The sequence below is a fragment of the Vitis riparia genome, chromosome 6 (assembly GCF_004353265.1).
Source record: "Vitis riparia cultivar Riparia Gloire de Montpellier isolate 1030 chromosome 6, EGFV_Vit.rip_1.0, whole genome shotgun sequence".
Taxonomy (NCBI): Eukaryota; Viridiplantae; Streptophyta; class Magnoliopsida; order Vitales; family Vitaceae; genus Vitis; species Vitis riparia.
The window spans coordinates 6,758,150-6,780,695 of record NC_048436.1 but is presented as its reverse complement, the minus strand read 5'-3'; the positions used below and the strand labels follow the sequence as shown (position 1 = coordinate 6,780,695).

The 22,546-nt window shown below is 32.8% G+C and overlaps 1 protein-coding gene and 1 pseudogene across 1 annotated transcript; one reads left to right on the top strand and one right to left on the bottom strand.

Moving 5' to 3' along the window:
- Nucleotides 1-4,683: 4,683 nt before the first annotated feature.
- LOC117915804 (G-type lectin S-receptor-like serine/threonine-protein kinase SD2-5) lies at nucleotides 4,684-7,498 on the bottom strand. Its single transcript, XM_034831493.1, has one exon. The coding sequence runs from the start codon at nucleotides 7,414-7,416 to the stop codon at nucleotides 4,912-4,914; it is 2,505 nt and encodes an 834-aa protein (XP_034687384.1). The 5' UTR covers nucleotides 7,417-7,498; the 3' UTR covers nucleotides 4,684-4,911.
- Nucleotides 7,499-17,196: 9,698 nt separating this feature from the next.
- On the top strand, nucleotides 17,197-22,408 carry LOC117916070 (annotated as a pseudogene).
- Nucleotides 22,409-22,546: the final 138 nt, after the last annotated feature.

Here is a 22,546-nt window from a genome sequence, read left to right as displayed (position 1 = left end):
TGGAGGGCAATTTGTTCAATTTTAAACCTAAGGGGGTAATGTGTAAAATGCGTGATAGGTTGAGTATATTAAACCCTTTATCAAAAGATTTAAATTGATTTTTTTTTTATGAAATAATATTTTATTTTCAAGTGAATAAAACTTAAATCACAAATTTGGCATATATTAAATTAGTTTAATGCATGGCCAAAGATACAGGATTTTTGTAGGAAGTAAAGTATTTTTTTTTTAATATTTTTTAAAATAATGTAACATAAAAAATAATTCTAAAACTACCATACTTTTAAATTTCAAGTGGAAGTGTCTTTTAGCAGACAAATTCAATATAAAAACTTTTAAAGTAAAAATGAAATTCAAAAGATGGATTCAGCATAAAAAATAAACTCAAATCTTTTTAAAATACAAGTTCAGTGTAAAAATTGAATTTGTTTTTCTGAAATACGAGTTTAGTATAAAAATAAAATGATGAAAAGTACTATATTTTTGTATTTAATTTTAAATAACATTATTTTAATAATATTTCTTTAAAATAACATTTAAAAAAATTCCCAAAGATATAAGTAGAAAAGAACTTTCAGGCTATAAAAATATGCATTCAATGAAACTTAGAAGACATAGATAAGCTTCTATGACCTTATAAAGGCAAAGCCAAGTTCAGAATTATAATTTTTTTAAATGATAATATTGATATTATAAAATTTTTGTGAAAGAATTTTTTTTTATAAATTTAAAACAGAATTTATATAAAAATTAATATTTTCATATTAGTTTTTTTTTTAAAAAAAAAAATTAAATCCATAAGCACTTTAAATAAATTAGTTAAATAAACTTCTATGGAGCTTAGAAAAGAGTTTTTTGTCCTCTCATATGTCAATCCAAACAAAAGCTATAGTAGTTTGTTTCATAATGCTACAAGCTTTAAATTGCGTTATTTGGGATTTTCAAAATATTTTTATCAATTTTTAATAAATATTTGTAAAAAGAAGTGGCAGTTGTAAAAATATAGGATTTATATTGGTTGCAAAATTATTTTCAAATTTATGAACTCTGTCAATAGTTGTCTAACGATTTTGGTATGAATTAATTGATTAAAAGGGCTGCAATAATCCTCATATTTATGAATTTTTTTTTTTTAGTAACCTATATTTGACACAAATGCCTTTAACTATTTCAAGTATTTATATGTATGTTTTGAAACAAAGAGTTAGCATTTTTGTCGGGATGAAGCCAAAAAAGGATGAAGAGTTATTTTATTATTTATTTATTTATTTTATGATTTTTGGTAATCTTTCAATACTTATATAATATAAATTTTAAAGTGTGATAATTACCCTTGAGAGTGGGAGTGGGTAGAAAATGACTCGGAAGGGTGTGATAATTCTTCTAAAAGCCTCATATTTTTATCAGACCAATTTGTCCTTTAATTAAATTCTAAAATTACAATTTTTAAAGAAAATAAAAATTGAAATAAAGGATAAGAAACCTGTACTTCTAGTGTCCTACCTGTGAAGGCTTCCCTTTCGCATTGTTAGGTTGTTTTCATTATGGTATCGCATTGTGTCATCGACGACATACTCAATCTCGTGTACTCATCTGCAGTTCCTCTATTTTAGTGGTGCCTTCGTTGAAGGCTTTCATTTTGTATCATCGTCGACGTGTCTCCATTTTCGACATTGTACCTTTGACGACATCTTCAACCACATATTTTTCATCGTATGTGAAATACTTCAAAATTTTTCACTTAAATATAAGAAATCTTATTTATTGTGATTTTAGTTTCTAGGGTATAGTGTTACGTTCTTCGATTTGCAAGACTAAATAAAGGTGGATTAATATTATAAAAATTGTTTCTAGATGAGGATTTGGTAATACAAATAAGAGAAACTATTTTGTAATCATTTTAAGTTTTGATTATAATGGAGGAATGAGCGACATTAGGATACCCACAATTGCCTAATTTCGTAAGAAATTTTAAAATTTTATCTTATCGTAATGTATTTTAATGTTATTGTATTTGTATTGTAATTGTAGTGTATTTTTATTGTACCTCTATATTTTTAAAAAAAAAATTATAGATGTATTTTTATACATCATTAGATTACCATCAACAACCTCATGTATTGAAATCACTAACTCATTAAAAAAATTTAAGATTATTATGAACTCATATTACTACTTCATTTGGCTTGCAAGGTTGCTTCAAAACATTAAGTATGATAGGAATACAATATGATAGCCCATAAATGTCAGTTTAGTAAAAAATAACTCAATATTTTATCATTTTGGTATATTATAATGTATCGTAATGTTAATGTTTTTATATTGTAACTATATTGTATTTGTATCGTATCGGTATTTTATAAAATCAATCTATTTCACAATATTACAACTAAGAAAAATTTTACAACAAATACAAAACAAACAAATGAAAATTGTAATCAATTAAGACATATTTTATATCATAAAGAACAATATTTGTTGTATATTAGACATGTTAGGGATATGTCAAAGAACCCACAACTGTTTAGTTTCATAAGAAATTTGAAATTTTTAAAATTTTACCTTATTGTAATGTTATTGTATTAGTATTGTAATTGTAGTGTATTTTTATTGTACCTCTGTATTTTTTATTTTTTTTTATAAAAAATTTAATTTTATAGATGTCTTTTTATACATCATTGGATTACCATCAACAACTTCATACGTTGAAATAACTAACTCATTTTTTTTTAAATTGAGATTATTGTGAATTCATATTACTATTTCATTTGGCTTGCAAGGTTGCTTCAAAACATTGAGCATGATAAGAATACAACATAATAGCCCAGAAATGACAGTTTAGTAAAAAACAATTCAATATTTTGTCATTTTGATATATTATAATGTATCATAATGTTAATGTTTTTACATTGTAACAATATTACATTTGTATCGTGCTTATACTTTATAACTAAAGTAATGGTTTTTTTTACACAACTTTCAAACTACTAAACATTCAACTCATCATACCAGTATAATACTTGTATAAAAAAGTAACAAATTCATAACAAAAATATAGTGACTCTAACTCTTTAACAAATTCATAATAAAAGACAAAGTGGTCCCAAACAAGCATGAAACAAATAAGAAATTTTTTTTCCTATGCCATGTCAAACCGATCCCAACAACAAAGCTAAACTAAAAACCTTTTCAATTGAAATCAATAATAACCCTATCAAACAACTCAAAAAATAAATAAATAAATAATTAAATAAACCACATATTCAATATGACCAAAAAAAATATATAAAAAAATAAGATAAAATAAATTTTAATAACATTTTACACAAAAAAAAAAGTTATTTCTTTCTCAAAACCTCTTTCAATCTTTCAGATCTAATATATCATATCTACATTGTTAAAATTATTAACATTTCGTTCCTTCATCCGAGTTTTAAATTATTTACCATTTTTTTCAGTATAAAATGAGGTATTTTTGGCATTTAAAAAAAAAAATTTTTTTTCTTACCTTCAATGGATTTCTTGCTATATTCACAAAAAAAAGAAAAAAAAAGAAAAAAGAAAAAAGAAAAAAAAGCTTTGTGGAGACCGTTTCAGTTCATGACCTGAAGTGTACCCAGTGCTTTTTCCTTTTTATCTTTTTTCTTCTTTAATACTGACCAACTATAGCTGGGTTAAAGAACATTTTTTTTTTACCCCGCTCACCCTAAGGATAACTTTCCCAAAAAGAATTCCACCGAAAGCGATGTTAACTTTACAACCCCATTAAACTGCTTATGAAAAAGACTTCATAATAAATTACTCATGCACATGCAAAAGTCATCATTTGATTTAATTAATAGAAGAGTTTTTTACTTTCTTGTGCATAAATTTTGCTTCTTTATTCCCAAATATGAGTCGTTGTTGAAAATGGGGAAGTCGGAAAGAATTCCAATCGTAGAGAAAGAGGAAGGAAAAGTAAGAGTTGACAAATAATCTTTATTTTAAAATATCCATAGATAATTCCTAATTTATCCTTAAAATCAAGTTATCGGTATATCCATCAAAATCAATATTTCCATCTTTGGTATCCCTAATAAGGTCCGCACTATTATTATTTTGTATATATTTTATATAAAAAATTACTAATATTTAAAATTATTTTATAATGCAATATATTATTAAAATTATTATTCCATTCGATAATGTTTTTTACAAATAATTTTAATTTTAAAAAATATTTTTAAAAAAGAAAAATACGGCTTTTAGCTCAATTTAAGAGAAATTTTGAAAAATGATTTATAGTGCTGAAAAATCAAATGTAATATTTTCTAAACAAACACGTGATTCACTTAAAAAATACTTAACACTCCCGTCAAACACTTTTCTTAAAAATACTATCAAACACACTTTAAAATTACTTAGATGATTTATGTCCTAATACTAACTGATTCTTTATCAAGGAATGTGAAAATAAAATTAAGTGAAATTAAGTGAAATTAAGAGTAAAGCACGTTCATGCATATTCTCTAACTATACGTAGCAGGCCATGGCATGTTTTCTTGAGAAATTTACATCAGCTACTGGACCTCCATTCATTGCATATGAAAAAGGTTCTTCTTCAACTCTACACTGTTGTCAATGCAGAAAATATATACCAACAAGTTTGAGGATCCACTGGTTTTGTTTTTGGTACTTGTAAAGTAAGAACTTGGGCATAAGTCATTGAGATGATTTATAAAGGATTAACCCAACTTGTTATACGATAAGAAGATCAATTAATCAATCTCCAAGAACAAATTGATCATCTTTGACTGATTTTCTTCAAACAACAAACAAAAGAGAAAAAGGAAGAGTAACATCCTATGATTCAGAGCGTGACTCGTTCTTTCAACACTATGGCTAATTCAACTAAAATAATTTCCTGTCTCTTCACCTTGGTCCTGATAAAACAGATGGTATTGGTAATGCAGTAGCAGCATCAGCAGCCTTGTTCCCCATGCCTGCAATTTTTGGTGGTTGTGAGGAATATGAGAAACTGTACTCCAAGTTATCCTCAACATCCACTGAACCCTCCAAAACCTTCACCACCACTGACATGGAGGGCCTCCTTGCAAAATCACCTTGGAGGCACCATGCACCCACCTTCATCATCTCCACAACATCTGCTCCATGTAACTGCATATCCTCACTGCACTTATCGATTATATCTGCAAGTCGGTTCTCTTCTGCCTTTCTCTTGAAAATACCTAGTAAGTGCATATCTTCCTCGGTCTGAGACCGATCTAGGTTTTTCCTTCCGCACAGGATCTCTAATACCACAACCCCAAAGCTGTAAACATCAACTTTTTCTGTGATAATGGAGGTCAGCCATTCAGGAGCCAAGTAACCAGGTGTTCCCCTCATTCTTGTTACAACTTGGCTCTGGTCTTTGTCGATGAGCTTTGACAATCCAAAATCAGAAACTTTTGCATTAAAATCTTCATCTAAGAGGATGTTTTGGGGTTTGATATCCAAGTGAAATATTTTCTTCCTGCAGTCCTCGTGGAGATAGGACAGTCCCTTGGCTATGTCAAGGATGATCTTCCTTCTGGATTGCCAACCAAGAGCAAGGTCTCGGTTTCCATGGAAGATCCACTTATCCAAGGATCCATTGCACATGCACTCGTAGACTAAAAGCCTATGAGATTTTTCTGCGCAAAATCCAATCAGTCTTACCAAATTGACGTGGTGAACGCTACCTATTGTCTCAACTTCAGCTAAAAACGACTTCTTTACTTGACCCAACCCTTCAAGATTCTTAACTGCAACTTTGATTCCATTGCTCAAAGTCCCTTGAAAGACTGATCCAAATCCTCCTTCCCCAAGTTTGCAGCTAAAGTTTTCTGTGATGGCTTTCAAGTCTTCAAAGGAGAATCTAGTAGGCATTCCTGGTATGCAGTCTAGATGATCCTCCTCAGCTTCCTCGGAATATCTTCTCTTCCGGAAAAGAAAAATGAAAGCTCCTATCAAAATAAGCACACCAAAAAGGGCTCCAAGACTTGATCCAAGTATGATTCGAGCATTCCCTGCTTTCTTCTCAACTACATTTCCACCTTCCCCCACATTCTTTTCAGTCGGAGAATTCTCTACTTTAAGAAACAATGATGTACTAAATTCCATGTTCTGGATTGTAAAGACATCAGATAGCAAGCTGCAATCTCCAATTGAATGATTTGAAGAATGTCTAAACAGAGCAGCTTTGCACGAACAGTTCTTCAAACAGGTCTGCTTGCAAATCTCCACATCTGTAGACTGCATGTCCACTTGAAAGTAGTAGCTCGTGTTTTGAAGCTCAAGAAGACTATGATATTGAGATAATTGGCAAGAAATGGGTGTAATTGCGGAGCAGCCCAGGTTGGTTTGCCTTTCGTTTATTGGCCTAAAATAAATTGTTCCATTATCAGAAGCTCCAGGACAGGTGCACTGCCCTGCTGAGCAAATACCGTATTTCTCACATGCCAAAGGGTACTGGCATTCAGTTAGAACTTCGTCCGTGAGATCAACCGCCTCCTGCCATTCAGTTTCTTGCCACTGGTAAACCCTCAAATGACCATCAGACCCTAACCTCATGTATTGAGCAGATAATGTTCTAGGAATTGGAGCGAACAGAGTCAAATTGTCTTCCTCAAACCTCCAATCATAGTACATAGAGAGGCTTCCGTTGGTGTATTTGATACCCCCACTAATCATATCCCAACCCTGCCGCCATTCATAATAGAGCTGGGGAGGATTTGACTGTATGTAAGCAGCAACACTATAATTCGTAATGGAAAGTGAAAACAAACCATGAGTCCAATTTGATGCAGATACGCTGGAGATGAGCTTCTTCCCAGGAACCAACTTCTGTTGAAGGACTAAGGAGTCAGTGGGGTGATCAAAAGACTGCCATACCATTTCATTGTTTCGGTCAAGCAGCACAAGGTTCCCAGTTTCAGTCAAGTTTAAGCCTGAAACAGACTTGCCGGCTGTGTTTGTAGACCAAACAAAAGTGCCATCAGCATCTGCTAAGATCAAATTTCCATCTTCAGTGAGTCGTAGAGTAGCTTTAAATCGAACTGGACGGTTTCGATTAGCAGACCACACAAGCTGTGGAGAATATACGTCTTGGAAGATAAGAATGGCAAAGAGGCATGAATTGCTCTCATGGAGACAGTAGAAGCCACATAGGAAACCTGGGCCACTGGTTTCTCCGAGGCTGAGAAGGATGGGCTTCACAGTCACCCAATCTGGGGAGCTCAGCCATTCTCCAGGGGTGTTGGTCCATGAAGTGGAGAGGTTTGCAACATTTGGACATGGGTCTAAGAGTCCGGCAAAGGTAGAGGGGAAAGAAGAGATTATGAGAAAAGCAAAAAGAAAAGCAGAATTCGAATGAGCATCCATCCAATATGGACTCATGGCTTCTCTACGTATGAAGGCTTCCAACTTCTACCGACACAAAAATGAAGGGGAGGAAGACAATACAGAGATGGCCAGAGCAATTTGCCCTTTTGAAGTCATACATACAAGTCTTCCGCAAGTCTACGCATTATTCTCCAAGTCCCAACAACCATTCTAAACCCATGTCCTTTCACCGTAGAAGAATTGTGATACTTACAACTTGTCTCGCTAACAAGAGAAAGAAACAAACAAATAAGATTTATAATTTCATTGTAAAATTGCTATTCATGTTTTATTAAAAACTACTCATTTTTTAATTTATTTGTAATCACAAAAATAAATTTATTTTTAATGAGACTTAAATTAAATTTAATTAATATTGTATAAATTAAATTTACAATATTAACCAAAATCAAAATAGAAAAATTATTTTTATAAACAACCTTTTTTTAAATAAATTAAAAAAAAAAACATTTTTTTTTTGTTCTTTAACTTAATAAAATAGACCAAACATTTTTATTTTATTTTTTTTACTGTGTTTTATATTCTAGAAAATAGAAAACAGTTTTAATTCACATAATCACACATCTAATACCTCTTATGACAAATATTTTTGCATCATGGTTGACCATTTGAATGACCGTAGACCAATGTTGAGTATTAAGGGTGAACCATAGTTGGCATATGATGTTTTGAAAAATTCAGACCTATGACATATAACTAATTCTAATTACAAATAAATAAATTTATTTGTATGGAAATCATTGTTCAATAGATCAATCCGACTTAACCCTAGATTATTATTAATTAATTTCTACAAAAAATCTTAATATCCACATAAAAAATAAAAATAAATTCATATTTAAATTTTTATTCAATGGTAAGTATTAATTAATTATCCTCAAATAATTACTAGTTGAAATTACTAAGCAGTATTAAATAATAAAATAATTTCCCAATTGAAATTTATTAAATAGAATAATTATAAATTATTAATCAAATTCAATAAATAATCTTAATATCCACATATGAATCGAAAATAACTTCATATTTAGTTTTTTATTAAATAGATAACCATTACTTAACCTCATATTTTGAATCATTCATATATAATTAATTGGATATTGGATGTATGTGATTATATTAGCATTTTGGAAGGATTTTCTTAATTATGGGAAAAGAAATAGATCTTTTTATCAAATGTTTTCCCTCAAATAAAGTTCCAAGGGAAACTAGGTGAAATTTTCTTTTGAATTTCTACAAACCCAAACACGCAATAGAGAACTTGTTACCGTTGTAATGAAGGGTCGTTAGTATCTTTGCTTTCTTTAATTTAAGTTCATTCAATTTCCTTATCTTAATTTAGTTTCTTTGTCTCATTTATCCTCTAAAAGGAAAATAGCCTATATAAAATAAGGAGTGTAATAGGGGAATGACATGAAAAAGAATCTTAATAAGAAAAACCCAAAATTTGTTCTTTCAATTTGCATCTTCTTCTTGGGTCTTAAGATTTGGTATCAGAGCACAAACTTGGTACCAATCATGGTGGAAGGGACTAGAGCATAAGAACACCATAAACTTGAAAATATTGTTAAATAGTTGAAGGACTCATCGAATAAACAAACAATCACCTTATCGGAACTGTTGAAGATATGGTTGCAACTATAAACTTGAAATTCAAACACATGACTTCTAGAGTAGATGAGTCAGGTAATGGGGACAGTGCTTCAATCAAAAGAAGTAGGACTGACTATTATTCACATAATACAAACTTCTTTCAAACTAAGTTTTTTAAACTCAATTTTTCAAATTTTGAAGGTGGGAATCCTAATGGCTAGATTTCCAAACGTGATAGATTTTCTAAAATTAATAGAATTGGGGATCATGAGAAGGTAGATTGGCTTCCTTACATTTAAAAGGAAGAGTCTTTGAATGGATTCAAGGTACGAAGCTAGTAATAAGGAAATCAATTAGGGACATTTTTTTGTAGATGTTGTTTCTAGGTTTGTCTCTTGTGCTTCTGACAATCCTATTGGGCAAATAACCAAACTGAAATAGGTTTCTACAATTTTAGCATACCAAGAGCAGTTTGAAGTGTTAATGGCCTAAACTAGTAGGTTACGTGAGGAGTTTTTTGTTCAGTGTTTCATTAGTGGCTTGAAAGAGACGATTAAAAATCAAATCATCATGTTTCAATTGAACATACTAGCCTAAGCAATTAGGTTAGCCTTGTTGTAGGAAAGAAAAATAAAGGCAATTCTCAGGGAAGTTATGGGCTTTAATAGAAGTAAGGAGAGTACAATAAACTCTATGGTTATGTTTAGTTCCCGGAAAGTACAAAGGAAAGAAAAAAAAGCTATGGAAAATGATTTTCTCATGTTTGGTTGTCCTATAAAATATTCCAAAGAAAATTAGATATAATTAAAATTAGTTAGAAACTTATGCATTTTAAAATTATTTAATTTTTATATTGATGAGTTAGAATAAAAAAAAATGAGTTCGAAGTAGCAAATAAAAATAATTTATCATATTTAACTCTATATTTTATTTTCCTTCACTTTTTCTTTCCTTTCACTTTTCCTCTTTATTTTCTTTGCTTTGCATTTTCCCTCAAATTTTCCCAGAACCAAACATAGCCTACGAGAATCAAAATGAATCAAAATGGTCAATTACCACCATTAAGAAGACTTTAGCCATAGAGATATAAGAGAGATGGGAAAAATGATTTTTTTTTATTATTATGATAAGCAGCATGAGTCTGACTATAAATGTAGAAGAAAGTAGATTTTTCTATTAGATGGTGATGAAAGTAAAGGGGAAGCAACGTGTTAAGCTGACAACCATATCAAGGAGGGTGATCTTGTGAATTCAATCAATGCAATACATGGTTTAACATCTCATCAAACCATAAGGATCTCTGGAAACATTAAGAAGAAGACCATTACCACACTGATTGATTCAAGAAGCACCCATAACTTTCTTGATCCCATAGTGGTTAAAAGAACAAGATGCTCAATACAAACTACCGACCCTAGAAAGATAGCAATGGTGGATAAAACTAAAATCACTAGTGATGCAATTTACAAGCAATTGACATGGAACATGCAAGGAAAAAAAAATTCAAGTAGCTAGATTTGAGGCACATACCTTTGGATAGGTGTGATATGGTTTTGAGAATTCAATTGCTAGCTAAATTAGGACCCATACTATAAGATTTCAAGAATTTGATAAAGGAATTTATTGTTGATAGTAGGAAATTAGTATTGAGAAGTGCGACTATAAGCCTCATTAAGTTAGTTTCAGCATATCAAATACAAAAAGATCTAAGTTTCATGTCTCAAGTAATATAGCTCAAAATTTCTCTGTACAAGTGGATAAGGAAAATATAGTTGAAGAGGGAGGAAAAAAAATTGAATTAGGCTCATATGTTCTAGTGATTCTTGATTGTATTTTTAAAACCTAAAGGTTTGCCACCTCAAAGAGCACATGACCATAAAATTCCACTTGAACCAAAGATAACCCCACCTAACATTAGATGGTACAAGTATCCCCTATGTACAAAAAATGAGATTGAAAATGTATTACAAGAAATGCTTGAAGTTATTACTATAAAGAGAAGTATGAACCCTTTCTCTTCGTCTGTGCTATTGGTCAAGAAGAAGGGCAATACATAGAGAACGTGTGTCCACTACAAGGCCCTTAACTGAATTATTGTTCCCTTTCCTTGTCATTGATGAGTTGTTGGATGAATTTTTTGGAGCAAAGTATTTTTCCAAGTTAGATTTCATATTAGAATATCATTAAATTAAAGTACGTGATTCAAATGTCCATAAAACAATCTTTAGGACTGATGAGGGCCACTAGGAGTTCCTTAGTTATGCCTTTTGGCTTAATTAATGCTCTATTCGTGTTCTAAAGTTTAATGAATGAAATATTTAAGCCATTTTTGAAAAAGTTTGTTTTTTTTTTCTTTTTTCTTTTTTAACGACATCTTAATCTACGGTGGTGATTGGAAAAAATGTTTAGGGCATTTGCAGTTGGTGTTGGAAGTATTACAACAAAATCTATTATTTATAAAGGGAACAAAGAGTGTTTTGGTAAGAAGCAGATTAAGTACTTAAGGCATATCATTTCAGAAGCAGAAGTAGTATTCGACCAAAATTCAAAGCATGTTACATTGATCGTAGCCTAACTCACTCAAATCCTTAAGAGGATTTTTGGGATTAATAGGGTACTACAAAAGATTTATCAAGGATTATGGCAAGTTTAGACAACCAGTTACCTCCTTACTGAAGAAAGATCATTTTTAGTGGACTAAAGTAGCTAAAGACTCCCTTAAGCAACTCAAAAGTATCATGTCCACCACTCATGTGTTAGCTATTCCAAACTTTCATAAAAACTTTGTGATAGAGTGTGATGCGTCTAGGAATAAGGTAGGAGCAATGTTGTTATAAGAAGGAAAACCCATAGCCTACATAAGTAAGAGTTTATCACCCAAAAATCTTAGTCTTTCGACATACAAAAAAGATATTTTAGTTGTTATAATTGTATAAAAGTAGCGACCTTACTTAATAGGAAAACACTTCAAGATAGTCATTGATCACTTAAGCTTGAAGTATTTACTGGAGTAATAGATCTTCACACTAATGCGCCATAATTGGCTTAGTAAATGGATGGGATATGACTATGAGAATATCTATAGTAGTGGCAAGAAGAACAGTGCATGATAAGGAAGACAAATCATACATTGTGGCCCTATCATTTTCGATAGTTATAAAATGGCTTCACATGTTACAAAATGAGAGGAAGGAAAATGAAAAAAATACAATAACTCATTCAAGCAATATAAGCAAACTTGACATTGCATTCAAAAATTTACTTGGGAAAATGAGCAATTGAAGTAAAAAAAGGAGACTTTTGTTAGAGAGTCAATATGATCTTGAAATGAAGGTACTACAAGAAGCTCATAATGGGGTAGTTAGGGGGCATTTTGAAGTTAAGAAGCTTTGGAAAGGATAACAATGGCTTTTTAGTGGCAAAAAATGAAGCAAGAAAATTGTAAGTTTGTATTAGAGCGTGATATATGTTAGATGAATAAGGCTAAAAATATAGCTTATCTAGGACTATTGCAACCACTACCAATACTAGAACAAATCTGATCTAATATCTTTATAGATTTTATAGAAAGGCTTTCAAAATCACATGGTAAAGAGGTCATTATGATGATCATGGATAGGTTAAGCAAGTATGCACACTTCTTACATTGACACATCTCTACACAACTAAATATGTAGCACAATTATTCAAGGATAATGTCTATAAGTTATATAATTTGCCAAGAACTATTGTAAGTGACATAAATCAAATTTTCACAACTCACTTTCAACAGCATCTCCTTATATTACAAGGGACTCAATAAGTAATGAGTATTTATTATCACCCACAAAACAATGGCCAAATGAAAATAGTTAACAAATGTGTTGAGCAATATTTAAGATGTGTGAGTAGAGATAAGCCTAAAGAATGAAGCACGTGGTTGCTACTAGCATAGAGGTGGTACAACACTTTGTTTCAAATTTTCTTCTAAGATGACCCTATTAAAGATAGTTTATTGGTAGGCAACCCTCTACTTATACCACTACATTCTTGGGCAAACTTTAGTGACAACCACGAACCAAGTCTTGAAGGATAGGGATGCAATGGGCTGTTTTCTTCGAGAGAACTTGCAACAAGCTCAAAATATAATAAAAAATGAAGTAAACAAGAATAGGACAGAGGAATTTTGAAACTAGTAATTTAGTGTATCTCAAGTTACAACCCTTTAAGAAGACTTTCTTAGCTCTACGAACTTATAAGAAACTTGCACCTTACTCTTATAGTCTTTATAAGGTGCTAAAAAATGTGGGACAAGTGGTCTATAAGTTAGAACTTTTAACAAATTCCAAGATTCATCTTTTTTTATTTTTATTTTTTGCATGTTTCATGCCTTAAAAAGAAGTTGGTAGGGTGCTTCTACGTTAGTATAATATAATTAAAAATTAAGAAAAGTTAGTTATTTCTTATTATTTCTATGTTTTTTATATTTTAATAAAACAAAATAATATAATTTAAAATAAATAAATAATGTGTGGGTTTGAGTTTCGATGAGTTGCCTAGACCTTCAATGGACATTAATTCTAATATTTTTAAGCATAGTTTTAAAAGGCTCAAGGCGCATCAAGGCGCAAAGTAGTCCTGAAGCCTGAGGCGCAAGACGCACCTAAGGCGCGAGCTTTAATGAAGTGAGGCGCACCCTAATTTACATATATATTTTTATATAATATAATCAAATTTAATAATCATTTATTTGTCTTAAGGCATGGGTTTTAGTGAAGTGACTATTTTTCCTCTATTTTTCTCCTATTTTTTCTCATCCTCTTCTTCTTCTTCACTTTTCCACTGCACGACTGAGGCTAGGGCATGATTGGGAGTGGTGTCGAGTTTAAAAATACCAAAAAAGTGGGCCGGAAGAGAAAACAGGGCCAAACGACATCATTTTGGCAATTTTTTTTTTTTTTAAGGAACAGGCTCCAAAACGATGTCATTTTGGCCTGTTCCTTTTAAAATAAAAAAGACCAAAACGACGTCGTTTTGGACCAAAAAAAAAATATATTAGGGCTTCTACAGCCTGACGGCAACTAAAAAAGAAAATGAGAAGAAGAAGAAGAAGGAAAAGGAGGAGGGCGTACCTGGCCAAAGATGAGTCAAGCGACCACATCGTGCCTTGCCAGAGGCGAGCGCCTTGCGCGCCTAAGCGGCACCTTCGTGAAGGGGCGTCGCTTGCTTTTAGGCGAGGCGTCAGAGAGTGGCGTCGCGCCTTTCACAACTATGTTTTTAAGTTGATAAGCTTGATCCTAATCTATTCAAATCTTATCCAATTCGACCTGAATTGCAACCTTCTTTGTTGAGATGTTGATCATCTTCAAAGAGATGAAACAATTCTAGCCCTTTTTATAGGCTAAAAGATGTACAAAAACTCAACATTTATGCCATGCCCTGAATCCTAGGAACCCAGTCCCTCAAACCCAATATAGGCGGGTGGTTTGGAACCATATCAAACGAGCCCCACACCATCCCAATCTCCGATACCAAATTTTCAAATACAAAAGTAATATTAAAGTATAGTTGACGAGCATGATCTTTCTCATTCTATTCTTTAATGAAGTTGGTGAGGTGTCGTAGCTTTAGATAGGTGTTGATGGAAGAGAGACCTATGTATTATTATTATGAGATATGTGGGGCTTGAGTTGACTTGTATCATGACCACATTTTCTTCGTAACGACATTTTCTTACAACTTTATTGCCTTATCACATACAATGTATCTAAATAGGGTTATTTATAGTACTGATTTGATATATATCGAAAAACAGGACTACTCAAGTCGTGTTACGTGTATACTTTAGATATTATTATTTTGTACCCAGATTTGATTCCATTATTTTGTACTTTAGTCTCATTTTTATATACTTTAATCTCATATATTAATTTTACCATGCGCTTGTAATGGATGAAGTACAAAAAGAAACCCAATAAGGAAAAGTACAAAAAGAAGGAACCCAGTAAAAAGAAACAAAAATTAATAAATAATAATAATAATAATAATGAGAAGAGGTTGCAATTTGCCAATGCTGTTCATTGCCAGTTAAGAGTGATGCGGAGGGCAGTGAACATGGCTCATGGCTCATGAGAGATCGTGAGATCAAATATTCAGCCATGTGCGCGGATGGCGCGCGTGCCTTCACGCTACACTTTGGTGGGTCCCGATCTCATTTAATGACTTAACACCACTTTTATCCCATTTTCTACACCAGTCATGATCAACCAGTTCATATGTATTTGAAATTTTGACGTTCAAATTTATACAATGTGATCAAAGTAGACCGGCAATTTGCATAATATATATATATATATATTAAAATTATATATTTATATGAAAATCTAAATAATGAATATGAAAAATTTTAAATAACAAAAAAAGTAAAAATAAATTTATATATATTTTTAAAAAATAAAAATATATATAATATAATATAATTTGATATTTAAAAAAAAATTAATATTATTACATAAGATAGTATAAGCTCAAATTGTATGTGCTTGATCTTAGTTCAATTTGAATTGAGTTGGGATTGAAAGGATTGGAAATATGTCATAATATTGAAAATGAAGGGGAATCATATCATATAGAATAGTCCAAATTATGACCAAAATAACTTTTGGTTTCCCCGAGAATCAACTTTTTTTTTTTCTATTCGATACACAAATCAAATTTGTACCTTGAAAAAACCCAAATTTATATCAGACTATTCAGACCCCAGCTCTGGGGCTGTGCATCTTAATTTTTAAATCTAACCCTTCCATGTATTTACTTAAAAAATAATCAATTTTTAGCATAAATGTCCTTCATCATTTTGATTTTTTACATATAAATTTTAAAAGAAAATGTTATTTTTATAATAAAAAAAGAGGTATTTTTATTAACAGAAAAAAGCCAAAAAATTGTAAAGGAATAAGTTTTCAAATTTAGATTTTCAATGACCTTTTAAATAAATAAAAAAACGAGGGATTAAAATATAATTATGAATTACATCAAGGGTTTATGTGTAATTTACTCAACAAATTAATTCACATATATACTAACTTAGACTACATACCAATAAAGTGCTACCCTTTTTTGACGCGTCATATTATATTGAAATTTGAAATCCTTTTTAAAGAGAAGAAAAGAACCTCCAACTTTTGCTCTCATTCTAGGAAGTTAAATTGATGCTACATTTTTTCTAGGGTTATTTGATTAAAAGGCCTCTTAAACCCCAATTTTTTAAATTTAACCTTCCACCCTTTTTTAGCATCATTTGGACAAAAATGCCCTCATCATTTTTATTTTATTTTTTTGTAAAAATAACCTTTTCTTTTAAAAGCTATATGTAAATACTTAAAATCGAAAAAGAAATTTATGTAAAAAAAATGAGTTACTTTTTAAAAAAACATGAGAAGAATTAAATTTTCAATTTGAGGATTATTTCATCACTTTTAATAAAAAATAAAAAATAAAAACATAAGCTATATTTGACACACACTCTCTTAAATAATAAAATGATTAAATTAAGAAATTCATACATTTTGTATTACAATAAATAAGGAGGATTTTAAATGCGAGATCTAAAAACATATCTTTCCACGGCACCGGTACTAAGTACTATATGGTTCGGGTCCTTAGCAGGTCTATTGATAGAGATTAATCGTTTATTCCCGGATGCGTTGACATTCCCTTTTTTTAATTAACATGAGAAGGGGTGAAGAATATTAGAGATACAATCAAATATCTGTGACTAATTCCTTTCCCCCTCCTCTTTTTTTCTCTTTTTTAGAATTTTATAAGGGACGAGTAAGAGAAAGAATAAAAGTGGATTTAACCTCAGCGAAACTCGGGTTTAAAAAGATTTAAATTATTGTTATTTTTGGTAAAACATTGTTGACATACACTTACCAAAAATGAAACCAATAAGAGCAAACTTGCCTACCTCAAGTTTCTTTATTAGTAAACGTGGAATTTAAAGAATATTCCAAGTAAGTCCATGGTTAACTTGCGTCACCTCAACCTCATCATGGCCCAACTCAAGCCATCCCAATCCAACCTATTACCACCCACCATGGGCCGAAGTTGAAGCTAAGGCCAAGTTTGTGGCCCGAAAAGATAATGAATAAAGGATAATTAAAAAGGAAAAAGGCGACAAGGCCATCCATAAAACTTCCGTTAGATTGACACCTATAATTTTGTTTGGTGTTTTGTATCCAAAAACCCTAATTTCTTCGATTTGGTCTGAGACCCTGAGACCCCTTGCCTATACCGCTCTCCCTCGCTCTCTCTCGATCCATCGATTGCCGCTGCTTCTTCCTCTAAACAAGGTTACTCTCCCAATCTCTTAATCTGTTTCTCTTCGATTTCGCATTCATGCTCATTTGCTCATCCAATCTCCATTTTTTCAGTCTCTGATTTTTTGGTTGTTTTTTGAATGGATTACCCATGTGTTTCTTTTGTCCTGGGGTTTTCTTTTTCTGTGAAATTATTCGGCTGGGTTTCTATATGATTTGGTTAGATCTTTGCCCGACCGGCGTTTGGCGGTCCTCAATTGTTGTTCGATTTCGTTTTGGCTTGTTTTTTGCCCTCAATTTTCGGGTGTTTCGAGTGGTATTGGTGCTCTTCTGATGAAGATTGGATGAAAAATCAAGTCAAAAACCTTTTTTTTTTTTTTGCCCGAGGATTTTGCATTTGATTTTATGGGTATGGGTTTTTGGACATGAATGAAAATCGAGTATGGACTATGTGATTTTACTTTGTTGTAGTTGCTAAGTGATTGTTATGTTTGTGTAATGCTGTTGGTTGAATGTATTCTTGTGTGTAACATTTGAAATTAGTAGATTGACTTGAGCTAAGATTGGAATTCTAGTTCCAGTGAATTGGTGAAATTTTACTTTGCGTTGGGAGTTGGTTTTGAATAGGCTGGGCTTTATTGGGTGTAGTATTCATTATAAACCCTTAAAAACTGTTGCCTATCAAAAAATATATAAATATAAACCCTTAAAAGCTGTACCTATCAAAAGAAAAAATAAACCCTTAAAAGCTGTGGCATAAGTTGTGTTGGATTATGATTTTTATCCATCTCTTTTGTGAATTGTTGCATTTATGCATTATGATACATTCCTTTTACAGGCATGAAGTTTATAACTGACTAAAAATGTGCAATTTGGCTTGTATTGACAACTACTTGTTCTATATCAGTTGAGATTACAATACTATTGTTCGAGTCTGTATTTGCGTCTTAGAGAGTTTATGCATGTATTTCCATTTGGGGTTTGATTGGAAAGCTCTTTATTACTATTTTTCTTTTTCTTTTTTTCAGCAATTAATGAAATGAATTACTTAGTTTATTTTCAACTAGATTCTATATTACTCTAGTTGGTGTCTTACATACTAGAAAGTGGCCTTAAGAGCTTACTAGAAACATTTGAAGGAATGATACATATATTGAATTATAGCTGATCAGTTTAATTTTGAGTGATCATTCAATTTTGTCCAAAGTTGTGAAGGTATTTATTAATTACTCACTCTAGTTGTTTGAATAGGTTCTGCAGCCTAGGATTGTATATGCTTTGGTTAATGAGTCACTGAGTAGAACTGTTATATAAATTTTTTCAAACCTTTTAGATAGATTGCCCAAGGTGTTAGTTTTGTCCCCATTAAAGTATTTATGTGTCTAATTGAGAAATGGGTGCCTTCACTTGATAAATATTTCAACCATCATTGAGGTACACATATATTCTGTCAATGTTTCTAAGTTGAAAACTTGAATGGTGAAGAGAAGCTCCAATGAACTTGTTGAGTGAATGTTGTGGTTTCTGATGTAGAAAGGAGTTAATGTTGATAAGTAATATAGACTATGAGAGGCTAGGTGTTGAAACTTCAAACTCGGACATTTTCAGAAATGCAAAAGAAATCTGAATGAACTTTGTCTAGTTAGTAATGGGGGAAATGTGTTTTTTGCATAAGCGTGCATGCATGTTGGGGACACCTTATTCAATTGTTGGGTATTGCTTATTTTAACACAATTTATGTCAGCTGTAAAGTTGCAGTATTCAAATCACAGATTATGTTTTATAAACTTATAGTCATCCATAACTTTGTTTCTTACTCAAAGAAAAAGGGAAAAGAAAAAAGGGATTATACTGGCAGATGTAAGTTGATCGATCAAAAACCCAGTCTGTGATACTCCCCACCTCATTGGCCAGTTTTATTGTGTTTGATGATTCTGGTAACCCTCCAATTTGAGAAGTTGTGTTCAGAAATGGCCTTCTTTCAAATTTGGGTAGGTTCTTTTTGTTGCCTGTGATATCTTGTTTGAAGATTAAGTTATCTGTATTTTGAATGTTTGTCCTTTGGTCGAGTCTATTCCTCGTGTAAGATGACTCTTGCATGGAAAGAACAAAATATGTTTATACAATGAACTTATCATCAAATTTAGGTTCATTTCTTATTGTTTGAACATCTTTTAATTCCAAGTTTAGTGATATACTCTCTTTTAAAACAAAGTTACTCCTTACAATGTCTGAGCACTTCTTAAAAGAGAATTCAAATTTTGTTTAGGAACTGAATGTATTACAGCCCAAATGCAGAAGCTGGGAAGATAGTTTATGAATTGTGATTGCTTGCGAATTTATTTGACCATTTTTTTCAATTAGAACATCAAGCATGTAAGACACATCTTGCTAAGTTATGTAGTCCATACACAATTTTCATATCTTTGTATTAGTTTTAAGTTGGGAAATAATATGTTTCCTTAGTTTTTGTTTCCAGTTTACTACTCAGTACAAAAGTTATGTTACTCATGCATATTATATAATTCGAACATTATATTAATTATTAAAAATGTGTAAATGATTGTTATATTACCATACAATAAATGAACTGTTAAAAACCTGTCATTTCAAGAACAAAATTTATAATAGAAAATGAAGGCATATTTGCATTCCCACATGTGTAGGCAAAATTGAATTGCCTCTTTCTATTTTAGTTAAGAGTACAATATTATTACCAAGACATTCGTCATCTGCATCCACTTAACATGCATATATTGTTCGTTATCATTGGTGCTCATGTGAAGATACGAGTAGCAGGGCATCATCTTAAACACCAGTTTGTACTTGTATGGTTTCCTCTAGCTGTGTGTTGTTTGTCAATAACTAAGACATAAATCATTATCTTAAACATGCAGGAACAATTGAATTATTCAATTCCAGAGAGATGTTACCAGCGTCCAGATCTAAGTCCAAGGACAAACGAGCGGGTAAGGAGCCACAGAAGGCTTCTTCCAAGCCGTCAGCACCACCTAGCACAGGTTCTGGTACCCTAACTAGTGGATATAATCCACTTTTGGGAACATTCCATACGCTCGAAACAGCATCATTGTCTTCCGCCTCAACCCTAAATAGTAATGGTCGCTTCCGGAACATAGATGATACAGATGAGAATAGTGGAAGCTCACCTGGAACTGGATTTGAATATGATGCTATTTCCAACAATGATAGTTGGTCTGGTGAATCAGAAGACCACAAAGAGAAAACATCTAATCCAACTGGGAAGCAGGGGACAATACCAGGGGCAGACAACGACAAGCGAGAAAAATTCGTCAGAAGAATGAGAGAAAACATCTGCGCCAGAAGGAGAGAAGAGCCCAGGATTTGCATGAGCGATGCAGTGGCTATCTAATGTCAAGAAAGCTGGAAGTACTGGCTCAGCAGCTTGTGACGATGGGTTTTTCTTCAGAAAGAGCCACCATGGCTCTTATATTGAACGAAGGCAAAGTAGAGGAATCAGTGGCATGGCTATTTGAAGGGGGTGAAGAAGCAGATAACCACAAAGGCCAAAACCTTGATGGTGGGAGTAATTTGAAAATTGACATAGCGGAAGAGCTTGCTAAGATTGCAGACATGGAGATTAAATACAATTGCTTGAGGCAGGATGTTGAAAGAGCAATTGTTGCAGGTGAGGGTGATCTTGAGAAGGCAGCAGAGACCTTGAGAGCACAGAGGCATGACCCACCTGCGACACCAAAGCCAGAAGCAACTGGTGATCCTCCAAATATCAATAATGGTAGGCCCTCGGTTGCTGTCACTCAGAACCTGTTGAGGGCACAATCAAAATCCAATTCATCTTCAACAATACAAACAAGAAAGGAAGAAAAAGATTTCAACTACACGAAAACAGCAGTTGGAGTCCCAGCATGTTTGGAAGCCGGGAGCAAAAATGTGCCACCTGCAAAAAGGGTTCCACCAAAACTGGAGTGGGCAAAACCGCAACAAATTGCGACACCGGCTGAGAAAAGGTGGCCAAGTGCTGGTTCAAATCCTTCTGTTTCCTATTCTGTGGCATCATCATTGCAGGTGCCGCCTCCACCACCTAAGGCAGAAACCCGATATGTGGCTGTTGGGAGTGAACCTAAAACCCTTCAACCGGGGTCATTGAGGGAACCAGTTATTGTGATGCAGCGGCCCCAATCCATCAATTCTAAACAGGTCCTAGCTAGCATAAGCTCTTCTCCTGGAGCAGCTGCTGGTTGGTACCCTAATAATGTTGAAGTAATGAAGTCGAATGGGTTGTTGTCAAACATTATTACCGCTAGAAGCCTCAGCCCTAACAATTTAAGTGCAAATCAATTGTACCACCACCATCACCATCAAGCCCAACTCGTTTCAAGTAGCAGCCCGGTTATCCCCCCAGGAGCTATCCAGGGGAATGATTCCTGGAGCAGAATGAGCACATCTCCCAACCTTTCTGCTGCGTCCTCCCTTGGCCTTTTCTCTTGGTTGGGTTCAAACAATTTGGCAGGTTCATCTTCTTCAGTAGATTGGAGCTCGGGTGGTTCAATGAATCAATTAGATTACACCAACATAGACTGGTCTTTGGATCGTAGTTCACCATTGTCAACCAACTCAAGCGGGTTGTGGCAGGGGCTGGCTTTTATGAACAATCCCACCCCCATGTATGATTCAAGTACTCCAGGAATGGGTGTTAAGCCAACCATGAGTACAGCTCTCCCCAATGGAAACATGATTTCTAACGCACTCCTGCAGGATGGTGGAATGGCGTCTGCTGAAGCATCTGCTGCTAGTTCTCGAGAGTGGACTTCACCTTTCGAAGGGAAAGACCTTTTTAGCTTACCCAGACAGTTTGTTTCTTCTCCCTCTCAGTGAGAGTGAGGCAAGAAGAATTTGAAAAAATAAATGGATTAAAAAATGAAAAGACCCCCAGAAAAAGGAAATGCTTGAATTTTTTTGTTGATTTTGATTCTTATGATGCATCTGTTAGCGGAAAGAAAAGCGTGTCTGAGGGTCATGTCCTTGATCCCCATTTGTACATAATTTTGTATGTGTCAAGTTGCTGGCTCAAAAAGATACAAGTAGGCTAGGTTCATTAGGATTAATAATAATAACAAAAATAATTGGGATCATCTGCGGAAGATGAAGTTTGAGTTTAGGTTTTGGCCCTTAATTTCCTTGCTGCTTTTTTGGCCTGTAAGGAAGTTTAAGGACAGAACTTATTTAAAATA

Coding starts and splice junctions, on each gene's coding strand:
- LOC117915804 (XM_034831493.1), bottom strand. CDS start 7,416: ATGAGTCCATATTGGATGGATGCTCATTCGAATTCTGCTTTTCTTTTT.